Source organism: Pleurodeles waltl, chromosome 12 (assembly GCF_031143425.1).
Source record: "Pleurodeles waltl isolate 20211129_DDA chromosome 12, aPleWal1.hap1.20221129, whole genome shotgun sequence".
Taxonomy (NCBI): Eukaryota; Metazoa; Chordata; class Amphibia; order Caudata; family Salamandridae; genus Pleurodeles; species Pleurodeles waltl.
In genome coordinates, this window is record NC_090451.1 from 685,759,332 (window position 1) to 685,785,048 (window position 25,717).

The 25,717-nt window shown below is 46.0% G+C and overlaps 1 protein-coding gene across 1 annotated transcript in view; it reads right to left on the reverse strand.

Annotated features, from left to right (window-relative positions):
• TNFSF12 (TNF superfamily member 12) overlaps positions 1-25,717 on the reverse strand; it is a 129,422-nt gene that overhangs the window by 26,405 nt on the left and 77,300 nt on the right. The window contains exons 2-3 of the mRNA XM_069218707.1: positions 11,001-11,082; positions 6,228-6,281 (exon numbers count right to left, since the gene is read on the reverse strand). Coding sequence (XP_069074808.1) covers positions 6,228-6,281; positions 11,001-11,082 — 136 coding nt within the window. The remainder of the gene's footprint in view (positions 1-6,227; positions 6,282-11,000; positions 11,083-25,717) is intronic.

A 25,717-nucleotide genomic window follows, 5' to 3' on the forward strand; every position in this document is an offset into this window, starting at 1 on the left:
GTGGTGGTGTAGTTTAACAGGAAGTTATCGCTCCAGGTAAAATTGTGCCAGTCATAATGAGGGCCTCAATGGGGGGTGCTGAGTGTCTCTCAAGAGCAGACCAGTAGTGTCCGATGCTTTTATTAGAGTTGGTAGGAGTCCAAGGGTCTCCAGGGCATGGACGAGGAGTCTTTGTGGGTCTCCTGAGGTAAGCTACATGGCAGGTCAAAGGTGTCTGGGCCTAAAAACCATAGGATGCTGTAGCAACAGTGGAACATGCTTGCCAGACAGCTACTGAGGGAGAGCAGGGTGATGGTGTCTGAAGGCTACCTAGAAGGCCAACAGAGGGCCAGTGGAGGGTCTTTGAAACCCTCAGAGGGAAGAATGGAGGTGTATAAGAACTACCTGAGGGTGTCTGAAGAGGGCCAATTCAAAGGAAAAAGACGAGGCTTATTTATTCCAGACACTGCGCACAGATCTGGATTGATCTTACTGCTTAGAAGGATACAAGAGCTATAAAATAAATAAACTTCACTTTGTCCTGGATTGGGACTGTGTTGAAAAGGAATGCGCCTTAAAAGAATAAATGCTGAAAATGTATCTCTGAGTCGTGTCTGCTGAACCCTATGTTTTTTTCAGTTGCTTTCACGTTTCTCTCTCTCACCCTGGTTGTCCACTGTAGGTGGGACTCACCACTGGATCTGTGGCTCACTCTGCACCCCACTCCCAAGAAAACACTTCTAGAGATGCACTGTCATATTACTGTGTGGAGGCATGCTGCCTTCATCCGCCCCTCCACAGTAACTCCTCCTAGGTTGGTTTTTCAATTCTATCGTACTAGTTTGCTATATGAGTTTGATAAATTTACTTCATTTCATTTTTATTTTGCATACCTTATTTAATTGTTTAGTACAGAAATATCGTAGCGTGGTCACTGTGAGGACATTTGTAAATTAGTTATACATTTCAATTCTTATTTTGCTGCGCTCAATTTGAAACAACTCATACATTTTTTTACTTCGGATTTTAGTAATAGGTTTACGTCTTTTCTACTTGTATTGCCTTTTCTAGCGAGCAGATTGATGTGGCTTACACATGTCAACATTCCCAATTCAGATGGGAGATTCACGTTTTTAAGCTGGAAATAAAGTTATTTTAGTATTATCTTTTTTTTAAAAGTTTACCCATTTTAGTCTCTAAATCTCTCTCCTTGGCGTTCCCAAAGGACAGCATGTGTGTGAGAGCTTCACTGGTGTGGTAAAGATCTGGCCTGCTTTGATTGGGTTCCAGCATCTGTCTGTTTCAAAAGACACACATTCAAAATAGCTGTTTATGGCGCTCAATCCCACAAGTGGCCACATGCCATGACCAACACCTTAAGCCAGACTTGACTTGTTTTAGTCCATACTACTTTGCACGCTAGGGTTTTTGAGGCCATATTTACTTTTTGCAAAGGCTTCCAAGCTTTCGCTGCTCAATCTGGGGTGGGTGGTGTGGTGGGTCCTGGGGTGGGTTTTGGTACAGAAATGCCAATGCTTTCATTGTTTATTTCTAGGATACTCTTTATTATGCAAATTATCGTGGAAAGGTATATATTTGAATATTTTATATGCTTTCTATTTTAACTTTTTATTGTATGGCATTTACAAAAGCAGAAATGAGAAAAAAGCAGCCATGGACTGTGAAACAATCTACATGCGAACAGAGGCTAGTGGCGCCCACATGCGGCAGACACACTGGGTTAAATGTTAAAGAGAAATAAAAAGATATCCGTTCTTGATGTTAAGCGGCTTGACAACTACTTTTAATGAGAAAGCATTTCTTGTAATTAATCATTCCTCTGAAAGAATCCAAAAACCATCAATAACAACCTATTTCCGCGAACTCCTAATTTCCTATATAGAAGCATAAGTTTATGTAATGCGCTCCCATCTTTTAAAATGCTTTATGAGGACTTAATCTCCCAAGTTAAACGATATTTTATCCTTTTCCCCTATTATGGTTAAAACTGAACAACCAGCTGTAAATTAGCCATTAAGCTGTGCCACCGTTTGACCAATATGTACTGCTAACCCCAACGCACACACTACATCTGACTCGACTCCTGATTATGCTCACCAGGCACCTTGACCACACACGTGTCCAGAAGCACCACGAGACTGTCTATACTTTGTCCCATCCTAGTCTGGTATTGCTGGCTGCACTCCTCGTTGGTTTGCTGTGGGGTGTAGGCAGCACCATGAGCCAGTTGTTTGGACAGACAGGCCTTGCCTGCTGGCACCTTCTTCGAGTCAGTGAGCTCAGAGGTAAACAAGTGGCTTGACTTACTACTGTGACCATGTGATGTGGGAGGTGACTTATCTCTCTGGTGGTCAATAAGGCAAGTGCTTTACCTTCATGGAGCTTGTGGACTTACTTCCAAAGTGGTAGTGGGCGGGTAAGAGTGTTACCCTTGCCATAGTCAGAGCAAAAAGAAACAAAGGTGTGTAAGACGCTACACTGCCAACACAGGAGCCCTGTTCCTCTGTGCTTTGCTGCCCCTAATTTCATCAATTCTGATAGAACACGCATGTTTCCTTGTACAGGGGACTGGGAACAAGTGCTGATAATTCTCAGAGATTCCAAATGTGGAGGTTGCATAACTTGCACTGGAGAGAGCCATCGCCCTCCACCGCCCTTGTCCCCTGTGCTGCTGGCAGGTCGTCCTCATTGTCCGTACATCCCGTGAGGCTTGCAATCCCTTCCACTGGCAATGATCACATCTATGGATATGTCATGCTTGGGCTCACTGTTCCCCATCTACAAAGTCTGGGAACCCGCTTAACCAATTTGCATCCCAGCTGCATCTGTAACAAGTATGTGTAAACTAAAGTTTGCACACAAACCATTAATGCCTGTGTCCAACCAGAGGTGCGGTTGCTAGTCGATTTTCAGTATAACCCACTCCTCCCTAACCAAATATCGATTATTCAAAGGTTGGCTCTATCTTATTCTGCGCTGTAACAGAATCGCTGTCCCAGAATACCCACCTTTAAACAAATCTCATGTTTCGGTTAGTTTATCTCGATCACAAAAGTAAGAAACATGTCTGCCACATTTACACTGCTAATTTAAACTACCGCATTTTTTCAGTTTTTTCCAAACTTTGACTTAACAGTTTGCAACAATTTATAAAACTCCATGTATTTACTAAGGAGTTTATCAGAGTACTTATCACTCCAGACTGTAATTTTTCAATCTAACTTCATTTTATGAGTTTGAATTCAAAAACTGTTAATAAAAAATTGCCTTTTTAATGCAAGCCATGACAACTTACAACCATAAATACCTTCTTCAGGAAAACCAAAAATAGTTTTTGACAACAATAATCTATTCTACAAAGGAAACACGTTATAAATACAGATTATTCACACCCAGAGGTTCAACCCTGGAATCCTCTTTCTTTGGTTCAATACATCATAGATATGTTAAGTGTACTTGTAACGTTTACCATCACCCGTGAGGGTATCCTGGCACTAAGCTGGTGTCTGTGCCTAGCCCTGCCTATGGTAGATTGGTTAACTGAAAGGTCAGGTCTTCAGCTTCTTGTGGAATTTATAAAGAGAGGTGGAACCTCTGATGTGGAGTGGCTTCCAGGCTTTATAACTGATGCAAGAGAAAGGCCGTACTCCTGACCTGGTTCTGTGTATGTGTGTGGGACGTGTGCAAGTAGGAGCCCTGTGGAGCAGAGGTGTTTGGTTGGCTGGTGGAAAGAGATGCGACTGTTCACGTATCTGGGACCTAAGTTGAGTAGTGCCTTGAATGTGTGTGTGAGGAGTTTGAAATAAGTGCTTTTGTGTATTGGGAGGCAGTGGAGCTCCCCGAAGTGTGCGGTGAGGTCTGTGTGGGAGGTTGAGGACGAGCCTGGCTGCCAAGTTCTGGATGGTGTGTAGATTTCTAGTGAGCTGCTTGGTGATCCCTGCATGGAGGGTGTTCCCATAGTCCAGCTTCCTGGTGACTGCGGTATGAGTGATGGTTTTCATAGTTTCACTTGGGAGGCATTTGAAGATCTTCCTCAGCAGCTTCAGGGCGTGAAAGCAGGATGCAGTGACGGCATTGACTTAGGTGGTCACGTCCAGTCTGCTGTGGATGATTAGTCTGGGGCTCTTGGCATGACTGCCGGGTATGAGTGTGGATCAGAGTTCAGCCACCCACCAATTGCAGTCCCATGGTGAGGTGTTGTTGCCGAAGATAATTTCTTCTGTCTTATCAGTGCTGAGCTTGAGGCTTTGGTTTTCATCCAATTAGCAACTTTTCGGACATGCAGGCGGTGAACTTGTTTCTTGTGTTCAGGGTCTTATACAAGAGGGCGAGTATGAGTTGTGTGTCATTAAAATGGGAGAGGAAGTTGATGTCGTGTGTGGGGATGTCTTTGCCCAGAGGGATCATGTATGCCTTGAAAAGGGTCAGCCTGAGTGGTGAACCTTGAGGCACTCCACTGATGAGTTTGCAGGCTTCCTAGGAGTACGGTGATAGGTTGACAGCTTGTGTTTTATTCATTAGGAAGTAGCAGAGCCAGCGTAAAGTGGGTTCTTGGATTCCAATCACAAGCAGGTGCCTGATGAGGATGGGGTGAAACTGTGTGAAACGCTGGAGAAAGGTTACGTGGGGGTCATGTGCGGTAACAATGAGTGCTGTTTTTATACTGTGGTTGGGATTGAATCTAGCCTGTGTGGGGTCCAGGAACTGGGGGTTGCTGAGGTGGGTTTTTGAGGTGTTGTTGATGAGTTTCTTTAAGATCTTTAACAAGGATGGTAGGAAGGAGATGGGCCTGTAGTTGGAATATGTGGCTGGGCCCGAGGATGGTTTCTTGACTGTATTTATTATAATTGTTGCACCACCCTTACTGATATTGTTTTAATATATTTTCATATTAGTAAAGTTTTTTCACGAAAATAATAAATAATTCATAGAAAGCACTACAAAAGACATGGAAGCTATATTTATGAACTGATATAAATAGGAGGCATAACAATGTTCGGGCTAAATACGTTTCATCCATGAAATGCTGATGTCTTTGCTTTCACCTGAACAATTATCAGATTGATTGGGTGGCTTTCTGTGGTGCTGTGTTTTGGTTTATGAGAAATATTTTATTAAAAAACAAGTTAAAAAATCAGTACTACTAGGTAAAGGACTACAAACATGTTCACAGCTAGACTTCAAGCCACTGAGATCTTCAAATGGTCACTGTAACTCTGATAGACTAAAGAGATAGCGCTTTGAAGTTGGATGAATAAGTCATGGAGACATTCATGGTTTTGGGAAATCTTTTAAAAATGATCTCATGTGGTATCATCATCTGCAAACAATTTTCTAAGTACATGCTAATGTTTGTTTCTAGGTTTATAAGAAAAAAAGTTAACACAATTAGTTGAAAAATGAACAGAAATTAAATGCAGAGTTTACAATACCAACAAAGTTAGTAGGTGTTTTTCCTACAGTTGCGTGAGTCATGTATCTTGGTGAGCGAAGCAGGATATCTGCATTGCTCAGTGCTAAAAGGCAACACCTATCACAAGAATTCTCTATCACCCCAGAGTTCCCCAGATCCTGCAGGACTGATCTGATCCTGACAGCAGGGGCTACGCTCTTAGTCAATGGGGGTGGAGGGACTTATAATGTTAGTGGTAGGGCTGGGTCAGCATTATAGTGACTTGGGGCTGCAGAGAGAAGGGAAGAGTTGTCATTTAGACCTACTTCTATAGTCGTCTGGCTGCAGGATTGGGGGCAGTAATTACCTTCACTGTTGTTAGTGCAGGTGACTTGTGGTCTTCTCTATTTAGAGGTCAGGGCCTGAAGGTTGAAGTTCAAGGGGTCCGGTGGTCCGAGTGCCTGATTTAGATATTAGTGGATGGGTTATTCCATCACAACGGTGATGGATGTCCAATCCGCCGAAATCTAAATCCAATAGGACATAATGTGATTTAGAATTTGCCAGATGAGCTATCCATCAACATTGTGACAGAGTAATCCATCCGCCAATATATAAATCAGGCCCTTCGTCTTGCAGTGTCAGAGAGGGGGTTACTTTCATAATGGATTATGGTGGTCCGTCAGGAGGTGGGTAAACATATCTTCAGTGTGGTGAGGGGCTTCAGTGTAACTGCTGCAATGGTTCAGGTGTGCATCACCTTCTATGCGTCTATGGTGGTAGGGTAGAATCTACCTTACTCTTACATGGACCGCCAGGAGAGTTGCAGACTTACCTTTGTAGTGGGCAGCCGCATTCTTCCGGTTACGATTGTTGTTTCTGTTCTTGGCTGATGGAAACAGAAGGAAACAGAAAGATTTGTTGAGTTACCTGCACCTTTATGGATTCAGTTTCCTACAAGCTCACATGACTCATTTGAGTGTGCAGAGGCTACCTATCCACAAGCATCAGGTAACAGGATACTCTGAATTACCAGCATGCATGAGCCCATATTAATATTAATTAAGAAATAGCTTTGTGCAAAAATTGTGATAAATATGACAAAACCTGGGACGAGTGGGGGTAGGTTATACCCGCTTGTGGCTCTGGACTGATGGGAGTGGGGGGGGAGGAGAGGGGAGGCAAGTAAATAAGACTGGCTATCCATTAAGAAGGGCATTAACTAGTGTTAATGCTCTGACCAGTGGGCAATAAGGCTTAATTTATACAACAGAATTATTAAGAAAAATATAACACTGATGTGTTTATGTGCTTCTTGTGACGGATGTCCTGTATATTGACTCGAATGAATATTGTTTGTCACTGATTTAAATGTTACTTACTTACAAGGGTTGGTGACTGCTTGTGGGACCAGTCCCCTCTCCAGGGGTGTAGCTCCTGCACTGCCCCTTGCCCCCACACCCTCGTACCAGAGGCGTAGCTATTAATAGTGGACTGTCACTGGGCTGTTTCTACAACTCAGCATGGGAATGGGGGCCCCTTTTCTATGCTTGCTTTAGCAACCGTAACACCCTCGTTATGCCGCTGCCCAATGAATTTAAGTGTAAGAACCAAAGTACAAGACGAGTGTAGATGTGGGTAGACTGTCTATGCACCTTTTTTTTTTTTACAGGGTGGATGCCGTTTACCCTGCCAAGAAATTGGGCACCACAACAATATGCTAAACTTGTACCTGTGTAATTTGTAGACACTGGGACAAATTCAGCAGTGCCTGCATGTTGTCTGCTTTGGTTGTGAGCAGCAATGTTCAGGTGGGAGGAGGATTACCAGATTCCAGCTGGAACCCATAACAAAGGCCGAAGGTAAGGGGCCATCAGGCCTCTTTTTGTTGGAATATCCTCACTGGGAGCAATCGGGAGCCTCACACCTGAATGCAATGAAAGGTAACGCAAGGAATACTGCTTATCACTTCACAAGTAGTTAAGAGAGACACGCTTTTGACTTTTAGTTCCTCAATTTAAGACATATGCATGCACTGTAAGAATGCAGATGTGTTGGTCTATCACAGTGTTTACTGAAATAGCAATTTAAATGCCACAATTTTTTTTTATTAGGGTGCAGGGTATTATGAGCCCTTTATGTCACAGATGATTTACCGGGCGCACAAAGATCTCTGCAGCAGATCTCTTAACCTCATAAGATATTTCAAAATGCAGACTTTGGCAACCAATTAAGCAGAACAAATTTACTGCCACTTGTCTCTGTGTTGCCAATTTATTTGAGGCAGAGTTTTAAAAAATAAATGTATAACTTGGGGCCCAGATTTTGTGACAGGGTTGCTTCACTTTTTTTGCATATCCTGCCGCAAAATCTAATTTGTTAAATATTGTGATGTGCTCAAATCTACTCATGATAGACCTGCTAAACAGATGTGTGAGGTCTGAAGCTCTGATGTCAGTGATTGTGATCTCACTTCCTGTGAAGTCATGGGCTGTGTTGCCATTTTCTGTGATGCTATGTACGATGTCACGGGCCATGATGTCCCTCAAAACAGCACCATGGGCAGGACTTCAGAAGTTCACCCGACGAGTGAAGACCTCCTCTTCTGCTCTGATTTAACTAAACAGGCTCTGTGCAACCAGTAGCAATCTGATCAGCAATACTGGACAACAATGGCATCCCCAACTATTTGCGCAATCAAAAGCAATATCAGTGCCCTTAGGCACTGCAAGTGAGAGGCAATAATCATCCTTCAGGCCTGGATTAGCCAAGTCACTTCACAAAAACAGGGACAAGGAGGTTAACTGTTCCAGTGTACAGCCTCCTATATTATGTCTATCAAATCAAAAAAGGTACACTGATCCAAAAAGAGTGACACCACAATAAGTGTGGTTCCTTTTAGAAGCAAATGCCCTCAAGATTCATCATTGAGCTTGCTCCATGCCAGACTGGTGCTGCAATGTCTGACGGGACCCACATTGGGGTCACTGAACCAGACTACCGTGCAAACCAACAGTACGGAGAAGTGGAGAGAAAAGTGAGGTTAAAATTGACTCAGCTCCCCTGAGATAAACTCCTTTGATTGAAATCAAAGGGAGTTGGTCAAGATTAAAAGCAAGAATGCGAGTCTAGTGGAATAATGACCCTTTTCCCTCGCATACGAGTGGTTGAGAAACTCTATTCCCTGTGCCAGTGTAATAGTCAATATGTTTCGTGCCTACCTCGTCCATACAGAGCTCATGGTGCTTCTTCAGGACTGAAACAAATCTTCTCCAACAAAAACAGATACAGTGGTCTATAATAAAGGTAATGATGGTGTAGTCTCTACTCACTCAGTTGTCCAATGAGTGATCTTTCAGATGAGTCAACCAATCAATATTGTAGCTTGGTCTTTTTTTAAATCAGGCGAGTAGACAATTAGTCATAATTGCTTCTGAAGCCAGAGATTCTATTCTCTTGTGTCCCGTGCGCCGCCCAACTTTGCTTCTAAAGGGAACCACACTTAATGCTGGTGTCACTCTTTTTAGAACAGTGTACCTTTTTTGATTTGATAGACTGGATTAGCTTTTGTTTATAATAAAAGTATTTAAGTAGAATATGCTTACTTGAATGTGCTTTCAACCAGCCTTCTTCATTCACTGGTCTCCTGCAATGTCATTCCCATTTTGCTTTCTCTCACCACAGCAAGCACCGTGGGGAAATAAGTCAGCCACGTTAACCACTGGATACCTTCTGGGGTGAAGACATTCTGCTTGTACACAAAGCGCACTTAAGACAAAGTAGGCCCCTTCACTGGCAGACACGTGTGGCCCAATAAGTTTAAAAAAAAAAAAAACTTTTCAGAGGGGCCGGAAGCTCGACAGACTCTGTCACTGGGCCCATACAGCCGCTTGCAGTGCGCCACTTCCTGCAAGCAGCATCTATTTCACAATGAGTATCGAATCCATTCATTGATAGTTGCATGTGCCTGGTCATGAGTCCTTATACATGAATGATCATCTTTCAGTGGGCTTTAGCCCTTTCCAAGATGACCGCTTGAGAGTGATTGAGTTAGTGAGTGTATAAGTGAGTGCATGCATGTGTGGCCCTCTTTATATGTTTTTCTAATACAGTTTTAAAAAAACATTGAAAGATTCCTGCCTGTGTTCGTGCATGCATGCACTTTTACAGGCAGTCATCTTTCAATGTTTTTCTTAATGCTTGTTCTTATTTCTTTCCAGGGAGCGGGACCACGCAGGCAAACACTGCATGTGTTGGAAAACTTTGGGACTGATTTAGATCTCAGAGGACGGGGTACTCCATCACAATGATGATGGATATCCCAGACGCCCAAAAATACATCCCGTTGTGACGGAACAACGTGTCCCCAGAGATGTAAATCAGGCCTTGTGTCTGCCTCACACTGCTGGTGGAGGTTCTGCCGCCATACGCACAGCAGTCCTCCACCTCTAAATAAGTTGATGGAACTGAGAGCTGGGCAATCAGGCATCTGCCAATTCTTGTCTGATTCCTCAACTCTACATAAAGCCCTCTGTGGCTTCTGATCCAGATCATACGTTCAGAAATAAATGAGCTCTTTTTGAGCACTGTGGTTAACTTTAAGCTCACCAACACGTCTATTACCAAGAAAACAAACTGTACTGTAGTGAGATGGGAGGTACAGTAGCTGCTGCAAGACACCCATTTCACAACACTGCACAACTTTTGGAGAGTTGTTGGTAATTCTCTTTCTGCTCAGGGGATTATTGCTTCAATCTCTTTACAGGTCCCATCACCAGGTCCTCTGAGGTAGTAGGATGACCCACTCGAATCTGTATCTTATGACTGTAGCATTTGTACAGGGCTTCCAACCACTATTATGGCACCATGGCTCTTTCTTCAAAGGGATGTCTTTTACTGCAGAAATGGAGTAGCCATCTTCTGATGGTGGATGTTTGGTTATGTGGGGCTTCAAGGGTTTGTTCAGTTTGAAAGTTAGAAACAGTCTGTGTTAGTGTGAAAGTAAAATGAGTTAAAACTAGGAAAGAGTTAGGGCAAAGCAGGCTTTCTAAGCATGCATTACAACCCTATTCAGTGTTTTATGATGCGATGTTGGGCATGTGAGGATGGTGTATGTTTTTGCTAGTTTTGTCTGTGTGTTAGGATGCTGTGCTGCTGCGTGTGGTTTTGCAGACCTGTATGACCATTTGGTGTTGTGGTTGGATCAATGGTCTGTGGTGTTCCTTTTAGGCAAAGTGTGTTGTTGGATATCTGATATTAGCCAAAATATAGCATACCAGCAGTGTGTCGGATGCGCTTGGAAAGGACTGTCTGCAGCATTTTTATTGCAGTTGTGTGGTAATTTCTGGGTTGTCGGTGAGAAGAGCAGGCTGGTTATAGTCAGTAGTGCTGCTGAGAGAGCAGTACCCTACCTCATACAATAGTAGGGTTGACACATACGCTATTTTGCACCTCCTCTAAAAGTCTACAGACGCTGCCTCAAGGGCAAAAATATTAAAGGGAGTAAAAGTAGTAAACCTAATGCTTCCAAGCCAAGCCCTAACTCGTCACCAAGATGGTAAAAAAAGAACATGTGACGCAATCATGTGCCGCGTAGACGGATGCTTACCTGTACGCCGCTGCCTGGACTTGCCTTCCTGCGCGAAGCGGTAGAGGAACCCTTCCCTGTTCCAGCCTGGTCCATAGTGCACCTGGAAGGGGCAAAACAGAAACACAAGGCTTCAATAAATCCTGATGCATCCCCAAGAATGAGTGGCGTTCTGCCAGTTTCCATGAATGTCAAGCTGTCGCTGTCACTTAGTAGCAACTTGGCCAGTCCTGTTTTTACTTTGCATTCTTGTACTTGTAGTCTGACTTCTGGCCATACATACATTGGGTAGACATATTTACCCAACCTCTTCGGCTCCCCAGATTTATATCTGTCTACACGTTATTTTGACCTTATCTGAGCTCAATTTTTGCCAGACCCTCAAAGTGCCATTGTTAATCAGAATGTGTGTGATATATAATCTGACATTAATATGGCGTCTTGGTGCCAGTAAGGCATCAGTAGTCCGGGGTATGACTTTCCAAACGTTCCCATTGCAGACTAGAGTCAGATTCGGCTTGGTGGGTTTATGCAGCCAGTAGGGATGGTAGGTTTTGTTGAGTATTGTGTCCAAGATCAGAGGGCAGTACCAAACCACTTTCTTATTTTTTTGATTGCTATAGGTGCCCACTTCCTGACAAATGTATATGTGTGGTAAGTAGTAAGTGCTCTTGGAACTCTTTTTAGTCAGTAAATTACATATCAGGGATGTGTATTTCAGTATAAAAGGCAGTGCCAGTGTGAAAGCAGTGTAAAAACTGTAATTAGACCTGAAAAAATAAATCCTTTTGACAGATCAAAACTTTCCTCTTAAATGTTAAAAAGTCACCCCTATGTAAGCCTTGTTGCCCACAAGGCAGGGTGCGTTTTACTTGAAAGTAGGGCATGTAGAAATGTAATGACTATGATAGAGGGTTGGTTTATAGCGAATCCAGTGGCTGACTGAAATTGGATTTTATTGTCCTCAGGGTCCATGTTTAGTGTAGCTGAAGACGTTTGAAAGCTTCAAAATTCCCAAAGTGGGTAGGGTTGTCCACTGAAATGCTTACTCCATTGGTTAGGGTGTGCCAGGAAGTCATTTCCACCAACTAACTAGTGTCAGGTAAAAATTTGGCACCTCCAGGCACCCATTTCAGAACACTCATGGACCTGAGGAAGAACAGAAGAGACCTGCTATCTGTGAACTGGGAAGAGTCCTAAAGGAATGGGCCTGCTCCCTCACACGTGGGGTGGGGGTGGTGGTGGGGGGGGGGGGGGGTAGATTGAAGTGGATCCCAGGGGTAATGAGGCTGATCCTAGTGTTCAAGTTACAGGGATACAACAATCTACAAGAGACCTTTCCTGCAACTGCGCAGCCGACCAGTGGCAACTGGTGTTGGTTTCTGTCTGACGCCCTGTGAGTCTCTAAGTGCCTCCCATGAGGTCCTGTGGGGCTTTGGAAGCATTACTCTTGTATAGTGTGTTGCTACTTAAAGGACTAAAAGGCCTGATTTAGATCTTGGCGGACGAGTTACTCAGTCACAACAGTGACAGATATCCCGTCTGTCAAAATCTAAATCCTAATGTATCTAATGAGATTTAGATTTTGGCGGATGGGATGTCTCATCATTGGGACAGAGTAACTCATCCACCAAGATCTATATCAGGCCCTAAGTCAGAAGGTAACATCTTTGACAACCCCCCCCTTCATTGTTGTCAGCCTCAAATATCACCTAAATCCTGGTCTATTGGAGCATTGTGCTTTTTCTCCTTAAAACTTTTTTTAATAACACTTTATTGTTTTAAATAAAAGAGGCATAGAAAAAGCATACACTTTGTGGTCCCAAGCAGGGGTCTCCCATGAGCCATTCACAACAATCCTAGTATCCTGTTGCTCCTTCTCCCCAGCTACAGATGTGCCACCCTATTCGGTCCATAATATGCCCACCATTTCACTCAAATTAATTAATGTGAAGTTATAGTTAGGTGAACATTTCAGTTTAAAATTAACATTTTAAACTCTAAAAACCACTGAAATGTATTGGTTATAATTAACTGAAGTAACCATCTCATGTCCTCTCCATGCACTGCTTATGACATCACATAATACATAACTCATGACATGCTGTATGACATAATCGACAACATCAGTGATTACATCTGGATTAACATCACGGTTGAGGACACTGTACTTGAAAAAAATAGTTACTAACTATAATAATGTAAAGTAAGATATTATTTCTATATCCTCAAACTGTGCAAAATGTACGTTATATTATAAAACAGATACAAATGTAGATATTAGGGGCATTTGGATTTTAAAATATAGACTTTTTTTCCCTAGACGAGTCTGTCTTTGCCAATAATGGACATACAACTGATAGCAGGGACGGCTTTAGAGCTCCCTCCCTACCCCAACACGACCACTTCCTCGGATTCACTCACTACCCCCTGGCAAATTTGTCCCTCATCTCTCCATAGCCCTGTTTCACATACATTCATTTTTTTTAAAGCGCTTGTAAAGGCTGGCTTTTCTATTCCACTCAGTTATCTACATGAAATATAGTTCTGTTCTTTGCAGCAGGTACATTAACCATCTACACTATTTTATGTCAAAGCTGCCACAAGACAAAGCTGCCATCTCTTTCCCTAGCAAGAACATTAATCACAAGAGGTATCTTGACATTTTAATTGCTTCCTGAAGGCTCCTGACGCACAAGGAACTTTTGAGTAGGTGCTTTTAAATCACAAGTAAGTTAAGTTATTGCTAAACACTGCGCCCCCCCTGCGGTTAGCACCCCCCCCCCCAATCCAGCAAAGCACCCTTAAGCCGGCCCTGACTGATGACTATCGTTTGTGTTAACTACTTTACCACACTGTTCTAAGTACCGCTACCATTTTTATTTAAATTATTACAGTTCACAATATTGCTGCAGTATATAATAAAAAATTACACTAGAGGTCCACCACCCTCCATTTGTTAGGACTAAAGGGATAGGGGATCTGAGTGATGATTGAGACTACAGTAGCATTCACTGTCCCTTTCACTCGTTTCAGCCCCTTTAAGAAAGCCGAAGTTCACTCATCTACCTGACACTCACTAGGCTGAGCCGTGAGGGTTCCAATAAAAGGAGCTCCCTCTTTTTTGGCAGTCACTGGCCAACAGAACCTCTGGTGTATGGCGGTGCCTTACTGGCTGGCCCACATAACTTGCCATAGTTGCCAAGTGTGATGTGCTATTCCAGTTCATATTTATCTTCTCTGAATTGTAGTGCCTTAGGTCCCAGAATTCAAAGACAAAACCTGGACAGGAGCAGCACATCTTGCACGGACCTGGGGTACTTGGCAGGGCTGTCCGGGGCCAGATAATATTGGAACATCAGTGCATCTGAAGGTGGCTCCCGGTCATCAAGGATGCTCATTTCCTAACCCTTATTTCTTTCTAAACATCATTGTAATGGGGCAATTCAGTTGAGTTGATCAAGGACTACAATTCCCATAATGCACCGGGTCATTAAATAAAAGCACTGGACGAGAAAATGTGTGAAGATAAAATAGACATAGCTGACAATTTTCCCAGTGTGTCTGACTAGCTACTCCAGTCCTGTTTTATGGACCAGTGGAACTTGGCAGGGCTTCATAGGGCCATCTGGTTACATTCGGGAGTGGTAAACAGTGGCAGAAGTTTAGAAAATGCATAATAACAGAGGCGATGAAGAATTACCACGGGGTAATGATGGATACTGCGTGGGGTTCCTGTGCTAGCGGTCAAAATTCCGTATTTCTCTTGAGATGGAGGAAACATGAGATACATTCAGCAGGGAAGCAGTTTGTTAGAGACGAAAAAAACACAAACCTACTTGTCGGGCCAGGTGCGCGTTTCATAGGCTGCGAGCCTGATCGATTTATGATTGCAAGCGCCCTGGCAGGTGTCCTTGAAGCGTAAACAGGCCCCAAAGCCCTGGCCAACTCCTGATTTCATCATAAGTTACGTGATGCGAGCTGAGGGGGGACAGCTGCCGGCCTCCGCCTGCTCAGCACGTTATAGGCCGGTCCGCATGGGGAGTCGCGACTACTCGTTGTAGAGTCCTTCATTGTAGGGGAGATTTCAACAACCTGTAGGTTTGGGATGAGTAAAGAGGCGAGGCCTACCCCGAGGAGTTTGAAGAGGCTAGACTTACCCAGGGTGTGTAAAGAAACCATGATGTCTCGGAGAGTGTAAAGAGATGAGGGCTGCCCCGGGGTGCGTAAAGAGATGAGGGCTGCCCCGGGGTGCGTAAAGAGATGAGGGCTGCCCCGGGGTGCGTAAAGAGATGAGGGCTGCCCCGGGGTGCGTAAAGAGATGAGGGCTGCCCCGGGGTGCGTAAAGAGATGAGGGCTGCCCCGGGGTGTGTAAGGTGACTAGGCTTGCCCCAGGATGTGTAAAGAGACTAGCCCTGCCCCAGGGTTGTATATAGAGGAGGCCCGTCTTGCGGGGCAGCTCTGGTGATCCATTTGTGTATTACACAGATAGTGGATAATGGACCATAAGTCATTATTAGTACCAATATAAAAAATGGTCAGAAAAACAAGGGTGTATTATTGGCACTGGTTTTGCTACTTCTCAGGTCAGGGGTCATGAAGGGGCAAGCTAGGCGTGACTCCTAAATGAGGGGGGTGGGGGGGAGGGGGCGCAGCCACTATTCAAGCAAATGACCCACTCTGCTCATATCGAAGTGAGTTTTCGGATTTCTAAAAACCCAGGCCGCACATACTTGGAATTCCTGTCTCTGTTTGGGAAATAGGAGGGCACCAGATTATTCTAGAACCAAGTTTACTAGAAGACTCCATGTCACTGGGGACTGCATATTGTAGCCCTAGGCTTTGATGGGACTCGACGTTTTGGTTCATTTCAAGAGGACAAACTGGGCCTGCTCAACCGAGACTAATGATTTGTAAAATTAGGCAGCAGCAAGAAACGAGGGGTCCCTAGATTTTCCTGGTAACTTCACCTAGACACCAGTCCCCTGAACCCTCGGGGAAGCTGGTTGCCTGCTGCCGACTGTATGCATGGTTACTTTCTCATGTCGGACATACTATGCCAGTCCTAGCTTTTAAATCAACAGCATTATGCATGCGTGGATTTTTGGGCCCATAAGTGCAATGTTAAAAAGCAAAAATACAATTCTGTGTACCAAATGTTCTCCTCACCACTCACAAAGTACCTCAATGGAAACATTAAATAGCACAAGCATCACGGTTAACTAATGTCTGCATGTCCTCAAGGACAAATAATTCCAGTTCAGCCTTTCCTTTTACAAACTACTGTAATCTGGAAATTTAGTGCATTTTGCTCAATTGAGGTGAGCCAGGACCAAAAAAGCACATCATTTATTAGGTTGTTAAATGAAAGAGTACAAAACCGTTCTCCTGTAGACTTGAAGCATCTGTACACTTACCTCTAAATAACACAAGACAATTTCATAACATCCTATAATATATGATATTACTCTTAATGCCACCTGTGCAACTATTCTGATCTCCTAATTTTTATGTCTGGTGTTGGCCAAGACCTTTTTAATTTAACAAACTTGTATAAATATATTTACTAATAAGGGCTTCTCAGTCAGCCTTTTTCATCCATTGCTCTGCTGCTGTTCCATTTACATTTTACTTCCACCCCTTGCAGTGTACCACAGTGGCTCAGCCCACTTCAGCCATTGGCTAACAGCACTGTGAGTGATATTTCTCTTCCTCTCACTCACTTTGCCAATGTCTGCATTTTATGTTTGCAGGGGCTCAGTAGCTCCCCAATAATACATTTTACAAAAAAAAAAAAAAAACAATCATTGACATAGCAAAAAGACTGACAACACCAGATCTATTGGCTTTGTCAGTGTTTATTTCATTTGTCCCTGTGGTTCCCCTGCATGTTCCATTCTTCGCTTAGTTTAAGGGACCTTAATTTTAAGGGACCCCCACCCAACAGAGTGGAGATCCGGTGCTCCTGTCGCACACCCTTGTTAAATACTGCAATAGTGGAGACTCTTATTCACTCTCTCCACCCTTTCGAGGCTGGCAACTCCTTGATTTCTTTGCCTAGGACTTCAATGTGACATAATTTACTAGTTTTTGCAGTGCAGCAACCTCGGTGAGGGCTGATCCCTTCTGTACAATAACATAAGTGCTTATCTTCAGAGTCTGACAAATGAGGTATACAAGGTTTCCTGTAAGATCAAACCCTAGAGAATGTACTTACCATGCATCACATGGTCAGCAGATCCATCAGTGCATTCTGGGAGTAGTTTGGTCTAGTCTATGCATTTGTAGAACACATGGCTACTCAAATGGGCTTCTCACCTGTTCGACAAATATCCAGACCGCACTGCACCCAGATTTAGACAAAGAACAAGGTTTTCAATTGCTTTCTAAACCTCAATTCTTCATCGAACTTTCGCATCTTCATAAATGAGGAATTCCATCATCTGGGGACCAGATAGGCGAAGGACCTGCCTCCACTTCTAACTATAGCGCTCACCAATTGTGATGAGGTGGTTGGTCGTAAAGTCCTATTGGTGGTGTAAGGTCGTATCAGATGTTTTAGCAGCCGGGCCCTTATTACGTAAAGGTCGATGAGCCATACATAAGACCTTAAACTGGATCATTGTTAAACAGGTAGCCAGTGAAATGAGGCTAGTGAGTCTGACAAGCAAGTTACTTACCTTCGGTAACGTCTTTTCTGGTGGATACACTAGCTACCTGTGGATTCCTCACCTAATGAATTCTCCCAATGTGCCAGCATTCAACTGAAATTTTCTTCCCAGCTCTGTACGTCGACAAGGACATCACAATTGCCCGACTCCCACGCGACGCCTTCTGATGTCATTGAGGCAAAAAGGAGGTCATTGCCGGTGTGCTGACGTCAGTTTTCACAATTTTTTACGTGCCATCAAGGCGAACAGGTGACTACCGACAATACATACTCGACATGAAAACATCAGTCAAATATAAAACATAACCTTTAATCAAATATATACAGCAAAATATCAAATATATTTATATAAAAACCACATATATGTACATGTATCTACATACACCATCAAACATATATACACCTCCTTATATAAATATACACCCTAGGATATCTTTGTAAGACCAACCAGGCAACGGGGAGGCGGGTAGGGCCGTGAGGAATCCACAGGTAGCTAGTATATCCACCAGAAAAGACGTTGCCGAAGGTAAGTAACTTGTTCTTCTGATGGATACAACTACCTGTGGATTCCTCACCTAATGACTAGAGTCCAAAGCAGTACCGCACTTGGTGGCGGGTGCCTGAATGGTCACATCAAGAAATCCTGCAGCACGGACCGTGCAAAATGGCCATCCCTCCTAACCTCTGAATTCAAGCAATAATGCTTTGCAAAAGTATGAAGGGAAGCCCAAGTTGCGGCCTTACAAATATCAGCCACAGGAACACCTCTAGCCAAAGCCTAAGAGGCCGACTTAGTCCTGGTGGAATGGGCTCTAATTCTAACAGGAGGAACCTTCTTTGCCAAGGAATAACAAATTATTATGCAAAGAATGACCCACCTGGACAGTGTTCTTTTGTGGACCGCCTTGCCTTTCCTCTTCCCCACGTAGCCAATGAAGAGCTGATCTTCCACTCTGAACTCTCTCCTTCTCTCAACGTAGAAGCTTAAAGCTCTTTTATGGATCAAATCTGTTTATTGGTATATGGTGATATTGAACAAGATACATAGCCATGCGCCTACAACCGTAATGGCCGGCAACAAGAAAGCAATAAAGGTCCATCGTTCCAGTTCCATAGAAAGGATCTATAGAAAGCATTGTGCGAGTAGTAGCTGTAGTGCAATATCGATTGACTCATTTCAGACCGCCAATACAAGAACTATTTCCATGCTGGCGATAAACCAGGCATCAGATGGGGGAAGAAAACAAATTATGAGCATAACCAAAATCAAGACAACAATAACATAGACACAACATGTAAACAGTAGAGCTCCCCTGTTTGTCTTTCGCGCTGCCACTCACTTCCACCCTCCCAGTCCAATGCCCTATTCTCAACCAAGGCCCAGATCCTCATCCCACCCGCGGAACGCCGACCATCTGTCCAGACGTTAGGCGTCCTGCAGCAGCCGCAAACTCTTTAAATATGCAGGGCAAGTAAGTTTGTTGAATTCAGCGGATAGGATCTGTATAAACGGTCTACAGAGATCAGGCACCTCAACCGCCCTCTGTGTAGCCGCCAATGTTAGTTTCTCCATTGCTAGGATAAACCAGAGTTTGTGGAGCCATGCAGTGAGAGTTGGTGCTCTATCCGTGCCCCATAATGCTAGAATGGGCTGGTGTGCCACATCGAGTGCAAGGGCAATCTGTCGACCCCTCAAGGAGCGGAGGGGAAAGGTGAGAGGGTTTGGGAGGCCCAGTATAGTAGACTTCAGGGGTCTGGGGATCTCAGTGTGAAATACTCTATCTATGTCATCGAGTATGCTCTTCCAATATCTTTGCAGTTTAGGACAGTGCTACAGCAAGTGAAAGCGCATGCCCGTGTTTCTGCACCCCCTCCAACATAGCCCAGACTTAGTTGGATCCCATGCATGTATCCTCTCTGGGATGTAATACCAGTGTGTAGCTATCTTGTAAGCCGTTTCAGCCCCGATGAGTTATGGGCTGTATGTTGTGCTCTGAAATATATACTGTTCCACTCCTCCACTGTCAGTTCCCTCCCCTCCTTACCCTCCCATTTTTTCTGCCCTTTAGATTTGGGTGAACGTGGGGCTTCGCGGAGAAGCTTATAGATTTCTGATATCATCCGCTTATCGTCTTTCTTCGCTAAGAGCCATTTCTCAAAAGGCGTGCGTGTTCTAGCCACAAAGGGCTTAATCGCTGGTTAAGCACCCAGTGTCTGACCTGACAATATGTCAGTCTATTTGCCTCCGTTAGTCCGTATGCCTCTCTGATTTGTTCAAAGGGGACGATGCCATCCCTGTCTAAAAGACAGCCGGCCCTCCTAAACCCCTGTCATACCAGCATTGGAAGCTCTCAGCTTGTAGGCCAGGTGTAAAGTCTGGATTTGCACAGATCGACGTCATGGGGGAGGGAAAGGTCGTCAGGCCATACTTAATCGCCACAGCGTCCCAGACCTGGAGAGTCACGCCTGTGATGGGCGATGAGTAAAGGCCTATCGCCTTATGTCTGCGTCTTGGCCAGGGCTTTTTCCAGATATGGGACCCGGCAACTGCCAGGTCCATGAAACACCAGTGCTTCTCAGTGAGCGGTTGGCTCCACTCCAGTATAAATCGCTTGGTAGTACTTTAGCAGGCATGGTACCCTTAGCCCCCCCCCGGCCTGTAAAGTGTATGGCGCGACACGCTCGCGAGCTTCCGATTCCAGATACATTTTCAAGATCGCCGACTGAAGGGTATAGATGGTGGTGGGCGGCGGAGCCAAGGGAGTGTCTGGAACAGATAGAGTATGCGCGGCAGGATCGTCATTTTGATGGCAGCAACCCTACCGAACCAAGATAGAGTATGTTTCCCCCATGTCTCTAAGTCTTTCGAGAGAGAAATAGAGAGAGATAGTTTGCACAAACCGTGTCCGCGGTCGTTGTGACTAGAACTATGCCAAGATATGGGACATGTGTCTTAGACCACTGAAACGGATATCTGGAACGTAGTTCTTTCTCGTGATCTAGGGGGAAGGACAGGTTTAGGATTTTGGATTTCTGCGCATTCACCTTGAACCCTGAGGCTAAGCTAAATGTAAGCGCGGGGAGTGAGACCATTGGGTCCGCCAGTGTAAGAATTACATCATCTGCGTACAGGCTAATAAGGTGGTGGTCCCCTCCAAATTTAATGCCAGTAATCCGGGGATCATCCCGAAGCCTTTGTGCAAAGGGCTCCATATAAAGAGAAAAAAAAAGTGGGGAGAGCGGACACCCCTGCCTCGTTCCCCGTCTGATCAGGAACAGATTTGATAGCGTCCCATTGATTCGGACAGCTGCCTTGGGCTCTCTGTATATGCATTTTAGCCAGGTCAGGAGCGCCGAACTGACTCCAAAGTGCTCCAAGACCCAGAAGAGATAGGGCCAATGTACCCTATAAAATGCCTTCTCCGCATCGATGGTGAAGAGGAGTGCCTCCCTCTGGGATCTGTGCGTTTTATCTATTAAATGTAAGAGCCTTTTCGTATTGTCACCACACTGTCGGTGGGGTATGAAACCCGCCTGGTCAGGGTCAGTAAGTCCGGGCATATAGGGATTGAGGCCCTGCGCTAAGATGCCCGTAAATAGTTTGGCATCAATATTTAGGAGTGAAATGGACCGGTATGATCCACATTCCTCCGGGTTCTTCCCAGGTTTGTAAATGACCGTAACGGTGGCCTCAAGCATGCTGGGGCAAGAACCTTGGTCTTCAGGAAGGAATTGAAAAGCTGTGTAAGGATGGGGGCCAACTCTGGACAGAAAGTTTTATAAAAGAGTGAGGTATAGCCGTCTGGGCCAGGTGATTTCCCCACCACCACTCGGGAGATAGCCGAGATAACTTCCTCTATCTTTATGGGTTGATCTAGCTGGTCTGCATCCCGCTCATTGAGTGGGGCAATCACAGTGTCGGCCAGGTAAGCGGAGGGATCAAGGTCGGTCGCTGCGTCTGCTGCATATAGCTTTCCATAAAAGTCAGAAAAAGCTTCCGCTATTTGGGTGTCTGTACGGGCCTCTCCCTGGGGGGGGGGGGAAACGCACCATCATTATGGCGTTGGTGTGGCACTGGGCTCTTAGGTTATGGGCAAGAAGTTTCCTACATCTGTTGCCCCCTGTATAGAATTTATGTTTGAGCCGTGCTAGAGCATACTCTGCCCGGTCCCAGTCCAGTCTCCTCAGCTGTAAGCATACTTTCTCTAGTTCCCTCCATATTCTGGGAGCTCCTGTATGCTTATGAGAAGGCTCCAAAGCAGGCACCCTGTGTTCCAGCTCCTCTCTCTGATCTCTCCGGGCCTTGTTTTCTTTGGCCGACAAGGACATCACCTACCCTCGTACAATTACCTTTAGCGCTTCCCAAAGTGTTTCTAAGCTGGTAGCTCTGGTATCACTGTGATTGAGATAGTCTAGTATAGCTTGTCGGACAGCCTCTACCATGGCCTTGGACTGTAGGCTCATATCCTGAAATCTCCAACCAGGGCCACGGGCTCGAACACCCTCGATTTGTGCCGTCAGGGTTATAGGGGCATGATCTGTTAAGGCTCTGGGCTCTATCTCGGTAGCCCGCACTCTAGAGCAGAATTCTGAGGAGGCCAGGAAATAGTCTATCTGTGTGTACGTCTTCGAGGACACGGAGTAAAACGAATAGTCCTGGTTGGCTGGATGCGTCTTCCGGCAGACATCGTCAAGGTCGTAGTCTGTTAGCCATTGCCGCCCCGCGGGTGAGAGAGCCCCCGTCTGCCCATGTCTGTGCCCTGATCTATCTAGGTCATTATCAATGACAAGGTTAAAGTCTCCTCCTACGAGTAGAGCCCTGAGCGTCGTAGATATCGCCTGTCTCATGAATGTTTCTTGTCGAGTGTTAGGTGCATAGATAGTTGCGATTGTGAAGTGAAATGAGTCTATGCGCGCTCTAAGGGCCAGGTATCTGCCCTTAACCTCGTGAAGCTTAGCTGTGATATCCCCAGGGAAGGTTTTCGATATCAAAATTGCCACCCCCACGTTTCGTGGGAGCTGAGGACCAGAAATGGTGAGGGAACCATTTAGAGTGCATGTGATATGTATCTTTGGCCAGTGGATGTGTCTCTTGCAGTAAGCATATCTGGCCCTCAGAGCGTTCCAAAAAGGAGAGTATCGCCATTCTTTTCGAGGGGCTGTTAAGACCCCGGACATTGAGGCTTATGTATTTAAATGTCACATGTGGGTGCGTGATCGGGAGGCCTTAGTAGCTGACCTCTCTAGGGCAACAGAGGTTGGGGACGGTCCTGGGCAAGGCGAGGACAAGGGGGCATGTGGGTCTGTATAGGTGAGTACGGATCCTGAAGGGGGAGCATGTCTAAACAAAACAAAAGCACAACAGGTAAAAGTCCAGCCACAACCAAGTCCTCCATAGGTAGTCCTTCAAGAGGATAAGTACAAATCAGAGGTCGTCATTATCTCACAGGTCTCTTCCGTGGGCTCGAGAGGCCCCACTGCAATATCATAATTTTTCCATTGTGGAACTTCCCTGGACCCCCCAGATCTGCCGGTAGCCGTCAGTGTCTATGTACTGGTTCCTGCCGTGATGCTGCCCAGAACAGATTGTCTCTTGAGGGCTCTCTCAGCCGATGTGGCCTCAGCAGTTTCCTTTTCTTCTCTTTCCCTTGCCATCTCGAGCGGCGTTCAGGAGGCTCATCTTCCCGGGATCCTGTTTGTTTTTCAGTCTCCTCAATGTTAAGGATCCGGCGGGCTTCTTGGAGTGATTTAACTTGTCGAAGCTGGTCCCCCATCGGAACACAAGGCGAAAGGGGTGTCCCCAATCATAAGGTGTGGAGTGAGCCCGGAGGTGCTCTGTGATGGGCTTGAATTCTCTTCGCCTTTGTAGCATCAGCAGGGAGATGTCCTGGTAAAGCTGCACAGTATGCCCCCTGAACTGGATCTGGGGGAGATTCAGCGCCCTCTGGAGGATGTCTTCTTTTGGCAGGCTTGCTCCAGTTCCCCCTTGGCAGCCTGCTCTGTGTACACGATACAGTGTAAGCTCCTGCCTACTCTCTGGACCTAGAAGGGAACGGAACAGAGCTGTTACAAACTCCCTAATGTCATCTCCCTCCGGTCCCTGAGGAACCCCTCTAATGTGGATATTATGGCGTCTTGAGCGATTTTCCAAGTCCTTGAACGCGATCTGCAGATGCTCTTGGTGTTCGCGCAGTCTGAGGATTTCTTGCTGCAATTGTTCGACTTTGTGTCTTCTATAATTGAAACTCTGTCCCCCAGGAAGGTGATGTCTGCACGCAGTTCTCTCATGTCCTGGGATATGTCTTTCCTTAGTTCCTGCAGGTCCGTTCTCAGTGTCGAACAGGGCGGTAAGGAAGCTTTTCGAAACCGGGGCCTCTCCGTCATCTTCGGTGGTGCCATAATCCGTGGGTCCTCTTGGTGGGGCAGCTGCCTCGGGGGGCTTGTTCTGCATGGAGTGTGACCTCGTCAGCATCTCCCTCACCGACTGGTCCCTCTTGGGTTTGAAGGAAGCCATTGCCAGGCCGCTCTCTGGGCACCCCACCACTTCCCCTCAAACCAGTCAGCACCAGCCGGATCCCCAGATGCCTCTCCGCGGGCCGAACTGTCCCGTCGAGTCTCTTCGCCGGTCAGGTGCAGCTCTACCGCTTCCGGAGCCTCCTTCGCAGGTGAGGCAGGGGGCCCAGCCTCCGATGCCCCGTTTCTAGGCCCACCTAGCAGCTCCCACTGTTCTCAGGACCCCCAGGGAGCGTGGCGGGAGTTGCGCTGGTCCGTGGTCTGTCCCCGCTTACCCCGCCGCTCCGCGGAACGATCAGTCCCGCCGGGTGCCCGCACCTTAATGGCGCAGCTTCCTCACCTCCGCTACCCTAGTAGTGGGGCAGGGGGAAGTCCCAGTTTCACAAGGACCAGCTCCCAAGGCCCTAACATGTCTTCTCAGGGCAGGGGGGGGGGATGGAGAGTGCAGGCTACTCCACGATGCCGCTCTCTACATCTGTCCCCCCCCCCCCCCCCACCGCCTCGTACCTCTGCGGCCCGATGCGTGCAGCCGCTCTGGGTAGCGGCACTGGTGAGTCCAGGTCTGTCCGCCCGTATCTCCCAGTCTCACGGAGATCTCCGGCCTCGTCCGTCTCGGGCACCGCCGGCCCACGTTGCGGATCTCCACCTCCCTGCACCGCTAGGTCCAAGCTGGATCCCCCCCCCCCACAGTATTTGGGGGCAGATATGATGTGGGAGCCAATTGCCAGTGTGCCGTTTGTATGTCTGGGCGGTGCAGCTCTCACGTGTGGGTCTGCTCCTGACGCCATCTTGGCCACGCCCCCCTTAAAGCTCTTTTAGGGTCAAGCCGATGGAGTCTCTCCTCCTCTTTCGATGGATGGGGAGGAGGGTAAAAGGAAGAGAGCGTTATAGATGGCCCTAAATGGAAGGGTGTAACAACCTTCGGTAGGAAAGCCGCCCTGGTCCTCAACATCACCTTGTCCGCATGAAAAGATGTGAAAGGGGGTTTAACGCTAAGCGCTTGAAGTTCACTCACTCACTCGCGTAGCTGATGTGATGCAATAAGAAAAACGGTTTTTAACACCAAAAATCATAATGGACATGAATGTAAAGGTTCAAACGGTGCACCCATCAAGAATGTGAGTACTAAATTCAGATCCCATTGAGGCATAATAAAAGGAGAGGGAGGGAACTTATTAGTAAGACCTTTTAAGAACCTTATAACTATAGAGGATTTAAACACAGAGGGTTGATCAGGAAGGCACAGAAAGGCCGACAGTGCCAACAGCCCTTAACAGTCGCAATTGCACAACCCCTCTGCGCCAAGGACAACGCAAATAATAAAATGTCCGACAAACGGGCCAGTAAAGGATCAATTTGCTTCTCTCCACACCAGGCCACACATTTTGCCCATCTACCAGCATAGACTGATTTGCTGGAGTGTCGCCTGGCCGATTAAAATAACATCCACCACTTCTGCCGGGAAAGAAAAGGAACTCAGATTGCCCCGTTCAACCTCCATGCATGTAGGTGCAGACTCTGGAGGTGGGGGTCTAGACCCTGCCCCTGCGAGAGG